Consider the following 5,655-nt stretch of genomic DNA (forward strand, 5'->3'; position numbering starts at 1 on the left):
GAGTGGCCAACCCTCTTATTTACTTGAATTGCCTCGTGAGTCGTGGATGTCAACCCATGTCTTGTTTTATCCAATCGAGTGGGTATTGGTCTTGCCCTCCTGGCCTTAAGCTGGGAGGCCTTGATGCATGTGTCCGTAATGACAACATAAGTACTATAATCATATAATGTCATGTCTTCGATCCACTAGTAAGCGTGCACGATGCATGCATTAACTCATGATTGGCAAAACACTTCCAAATTAAAAATAAAAATACTATAAATTTTGAAATATAAAGAGAATGATTGTGTAAAGATAATTATAAAGTATAAAAAAATTATATAAAGTAAATTTATAAATTAATATAATTTTATGAGATGATTTATTTTTTAATAAAAATAATTTTATAATTTAATATATCATATAATTATAAATCATATAATTTATAATTTACTTTTATATAATCATTTTATAACTAAAAAAACTTGCCTTGTACTAGTAACGTCTCTCTTTCTTTTAACGTACAAACTAGACTGACACACAGATATGGAGGTGGATCGATGTACTACGTACATTAGGATTTTCAAAGGAAAAAACTACGTTTAAAAAAGAAGCAAGGAAAAAAGCGCAATACTGTAGTTAGGGGTGTAGAATTGATGGAACCGGCCGACACCGACAGCTAGAGTCAGGAATCAATCGGAATCGGTGAAAAACCAGTCAGCAATCGGTAGGAATTTAAAAAAACCAATGCCCGGTCAGTTTGGTCTCAATTTCAAACAACCAAACCGACCGATATAATATATATATATATATATGTTTATATATATTTTAAGTCGTCGTTTTATACAAACCATCTCCCTCTCTCATCTCACGGACACGACTCCGTCGACTCGCACCTCCATTTCTCAATTTCCAGCCATTCACAATGTCGAAGGAAGATCGAAGACCAATCTAGATCACGCTGAAATCGAGGTCGTCGGTTTAAGAGCTCGATCGATCGGTAGGATGCCCGCGCGCCCCTCTTGACTTCTATAATTAAGGATTAAGAAATGTGGGCATGGCCGCCATTATAAAATTAGAAAGAATAATGATAGTGTTACTACCTTATTATCACTCATTTATTATTATTTTTATATTTAATTATTTTTTTAAATTTTTTATTTTACTTAATGATTAAGGAAGTGAGTATTAATAAAGTTATATATTTTTTTAATTTTTTCTTAATGATTAAGGATGTTAAAAAAATATTTAAAAGAAAATGATAAAAAATAAAAAAAACTTGAAATATACTTGAGTAGTAGATAAGTAGTAATCGGGTGGTAAGCGTATCACTACCCTTTTATTCCTTCCAGTTCCTCTCATCGTCCATAATTTTAGTCCTAGCTAGCTAAATGCCACTCATACAAACCATAGATCGATCGTGCAACAGCCGGAGTCAATTACAATAATGCGAATTATATAGTATATTAATGTACATGATGATCTAAATGCATGTCCATAATGCATTAATGGAAACGTAAAAACAAAACTCCTGTTGATTTTTCTTTGGAATGAACCATCCTAGCTAGGCAGATAGCTAGCTCAGTTTTACGCGCGAAAAAAGCCGACTTTATAGGACTTACTAGGAATTAAATAGTCATGCATGGATCAGGATCGAACCACTTGGTGTTCGTTCTTAATTTCATGTGTTTACTTCAGGTGGTTCTACTTACAAATTAATGGGTTTAATCTCCCCCCCACCCAAAACTCATGAGATTGAGAATATTAGCACGTGGTATATTAATATCGTATATAGGAGCTATAAATTGACCCATTCCACTTGGTTTGTGGTAGCAAAAATCTCCAAATTCCAAGGTTTTCTTCTGTTACATGATATAGTGTTAAGTTTCATATTATATATGGCAATGTCAAACGTATACTTGGATATATAGTCGATTAATTAACGGTTTGATGCTATGCCTTTTCCTGACAATATTTAAGATTGTTGATATGGTGAGATTGGAGAGACATGAATTCGATTCACAGTAATTATATACAAATAAATAAGTATATACTATTTTAACCAAAGAGCAGCGAATGGATGAATTTAGTGCAGGACTCAGGCTAGCTTCATGCCCATATATAGCAGATCGATGCATCTAACTGTTATATATATATATTTATATATATAATGATAGGTTCTCATCAATGACTTCCTTAAAAGTAGTACTCAAGGATCGATCGAACAGTTGGCTGGTTTCAATTGGAAGGTGCACATATCCAGTATAGAGATTTTAATATTGTCTTGGTTCCACGTAGTATTGAAAATGTCAGATAGATATCCATTTCTAACACCGGCCACTATCACTGTGTTTTAACGAAGTGATTTATAATATTGATGATGATCATGATATTCAAGCTAGCAGCTAGCTAGCTAGATGACTTCCCACGTTCTCAGTACGCTTGCCGACTTTGATATATAAGTACTATATTCTATCCATTACTTCACCAAACCTTACTCAGATTCGGTCCTTTTTAATTAATGACAAGCTTGTATATATACTTGTTAAGCACAGTTAGTCCTTTCCAATAATATTCTTCGACTCACAAATCAATCTTTCTATGTCTCGTTTTTGAGTTGTGGTTCAAGGTGTTTTAGCGTAAAGGAAATTACACTATGGTTTTTGATTCTTTAATTATTGTTTTTAGGAATATTTCTCTCCTCTCTGAGTTGTCTGGGCCCCATTCTTGGAGGTTGGTAATGATTGATGAGTTAGATCCTATAGGGAAGAGGTCAACCTCCAGGAATTAATTAGTAGTACGCGCGTGTGGTATAAATATGTCTTCATCTCCTCTCGCACCGAGCATCGAGCAAATTGAGCTTCTCCTAATTAACGTCTAAAACTTGCAAAAATAAGAAATATGGAGCCTATGGGAGCTATCTCTAGTGAGGGAGAATGGGGCTCTCTTAGTGGCATGTATACTGCTGAGGAGGCTGACTTCATGGCTCAGCTTCTTAATAATAATGCTTTGTTACCCAATGAGCTAATTGGGGATTCAAGCTTGGGAGTCCCTTCTACTTTTTGGCCTGGCCATGAATCAAGTATGAATGTTGAAGGGCTCAGTGAAAGTCCTTACTGTACTTTGTATATGGCTAATTCTAATTTGTGCAGTTTTTCAAATGGGAGTAGTTACAACGGTACTGGTAGTTTAAGGCAACAAAGCTACTACTTGAGTGATTCTCATCCAGTTCTGGCATCCAATGACAGCTCCATGTCCATGGATTTTGGCATGATGGGAGTGAAAAACACCGGTTCCTTTCTCATTGAAGGTGATGACTGCTTGAACCAAGAAAACAGTGATGGCAATGCAGAAGAATATGCAGGCAATTATAAGCCTGCAGCTGTTCTTCCTCAGAATGGTTCACTGCACAGAAAGGAACCTCAAGAAATGCCACTACCAGAATCAATCCCGGAAGGCAAGTATAACAACGCACCCGATATTAATTCCAAGAAACGATCTCGGACAACTGGAGATGTGAGTATATATAATCGCAAACTTTTCACCCTGATGATCTTCCTATTGTGTTACATTTTTGCCTAGGAATCTGATTCATGAATTTTACTCACCTTGATCAAATATTAATGTAGTCTGAGAAGAAAAAGAGGACTTCACAATCAAAGAAGAATAAGATCAAGACAAGCGACAATGGAGATCAAGATAATAATACTCATGACCTTATCGGGCAGAGCTCGAGCAGCTGGTCCTCAGAGGATGACTGCAATGTTTCTCATGAGCTGAATGGAGGCTTGAGTTCACATTTGAGCAAGAAAGATCCCGCTTCTTCAATATTGAATGGAAGAACAAGAGCGAGTAGGGGATCAGCCACTGATCCCCAGAGCCTATATGCAAGGGTAAGTCCCTATATAAATGCAAGCACATCGATCGACAACTTCAAAACTTTTTGTAAGTTTGCTGCCCGGGAATATGAAGACTTATATAATTGAGATATTTCCTTTGTGTCTTGCAGAAAAGAAGAGAGAGAATAAATGAGAGGCTGAGAATCCTACAGAACCTTGTCCCTAATGGAACAAAGGTAGGCATGAGAGTTCTCCATAACCTGACATGAAAATAGCCAAATATTATTCTATTTCTTAGTCCAATTAGTACGCAGAATTCTCAAAAATATTTCTTATCATGTATTGAAGGTTGATATTAGCACAATGCTCGAGGAAGCCGTCCAATATGTGAAATTCTTACAGCTCCAGATTAAGGTAATGAAACACAGATTCCTTCTTTTTACAGGATTAATGAGCAATCAATAGCTTGCAAGAGCAGCACTCCTAGCTAGCTTTTCTACGTGAATCTCTTCATTAACCTGATCTTTTGTTTTCTGTCTGGACTTTGTAGCTTTTGAGCTCTGATGATCTATGGATGTACGCCCCCATCGCTTACAATGGAATGGACATCGGACTTGATTTGAAGATCAGCCCACCCGGAAAATAGTCACGAATCAAAACAAGGGTCCTATACCTTGTTTTGATTACTGGGATAATGGGATTACTGGGATTATCCTATACCTCATATATAATCAATTCTATACCTCGTAATTAATGGGATTACTTGTATATGGAACTATACAACAGTCCATTTTGAGGACTGATTTTCTTCAAAGATTCAATCAGATTTGCTCATTTCTGCCGTGTAGTTTGTAACTTTATTGGACAGGATATGTGCAAAAATTCTTTTAGATTTCTGTTATTTACAAGTGATCTTCTGCCTTACGCAAACTATATCATCTAATCATTACAGTTTTTTTTAAATTCTTACACAATACTTTAAATTCTTAAACAATTCAAAATTTTCAAATATTAAAATAAAAATTATATTTTAATAATATTTTATTATACTTTTAATTTTCATCTCATCTCTCTGTAATCAAACGAGGTGGTGTTGTGCATTTATGGGAAGACCCTAGCTTACAAAAAACTATATAAACACATGACTATATTTGCTAGTGATTTAATGAAAACCATGTCAAGTTTTACTAACAAGATTTGAAGCAATCCGATACTACATTATTATTTTGTACATATTTATCGCCACTTAAAAGGAAATCCTGGTCTGGCCACCTCGTATAAGTACAAATTAAGAAGTTGATCAATGTTGTTTTTACCTGTTAGAGTGTAAAACCAGTTACAAACTTACAAGTCTCAGTCAGACATTTCGATCGAGTTAAGATGTAAAATAATTCTGATATTGTTTTCTCAATCCAACAAGAAAGATTTTAGATCTGTTTTGGTTTCTTGATGCACATAATGGCCCGTTTGGTTCGCATTTTACAATATATCGATCGCTGTACATGAACTCGTGTAATCAGAAGTAATACTTGCGCTGCCACGTGGGACTTACCCAGTTTTTGCCTTATCTTGTAAGTGGATTTGGGTCGTTTACCGAAGTTATCATAAACTGATATAACATTATATGAAAACGATCGAGGGCGTTACCTATATTAGGGGAAAAAATCAATTTTCATCTTTAGATATAGTCCAGCTTTCAAATGGAGGTTTAAATAGTGAATTGAGATAAAAATTAAATTAAATATTATTATTATTTTGATATTTAAAAAAGTTGAATTGCTATTATACTGTTTAAAAATTTTAAAAAATTATAATAATTAAATAAAATGAGATGAAA

The 5,655-nt window shown here is 34.8% G+C and overlaps 1 protein-coding gene across 1 annotated transcript; it reads left to right on the forward strand.

Annotated features, from left to right (window-relative positions):
- Positions 1 to 2,880: 2,880 nt before the first annotated feature.
- Positions 2,881 to 4,464, forward strand: LOC108979729 (transcription factor bHLH84-like). The gene is made up of 5 exons (XM_018950455.2): positions 2,881 to 3,495; positions 3,609 to 3,872; positions 3,989 to 4,054; positions 4,167 to 4,232; positions 4,369 to 4,464. Exons 1-5 carry the CDS (start codon positions 2,881 to 2,883, stop codon positions 4,462 to 4,464), a joined length of 1,107 nt encoding a protein of 368 aa, XP_018806000.1.
- Positions 4,465 to 5,655: the final 1,191 nt, after the last annotated feature.

The sequence above is a fragment of the Juglans regia genome, chromosome 13 (assembly GCF_001411555.2).
Source record: "Juglans regia cultivar Chandler chromosome 13, Walnut 2.0, whole genome shotgun sequence".
In the NCBI taxonomy this organism is placed as follows: Eukaryota; Viridiplantae; Streptophyta; class Magnoliopsida; order Fagales; family Juglandaceae; genus Juglans; species Juglans regia.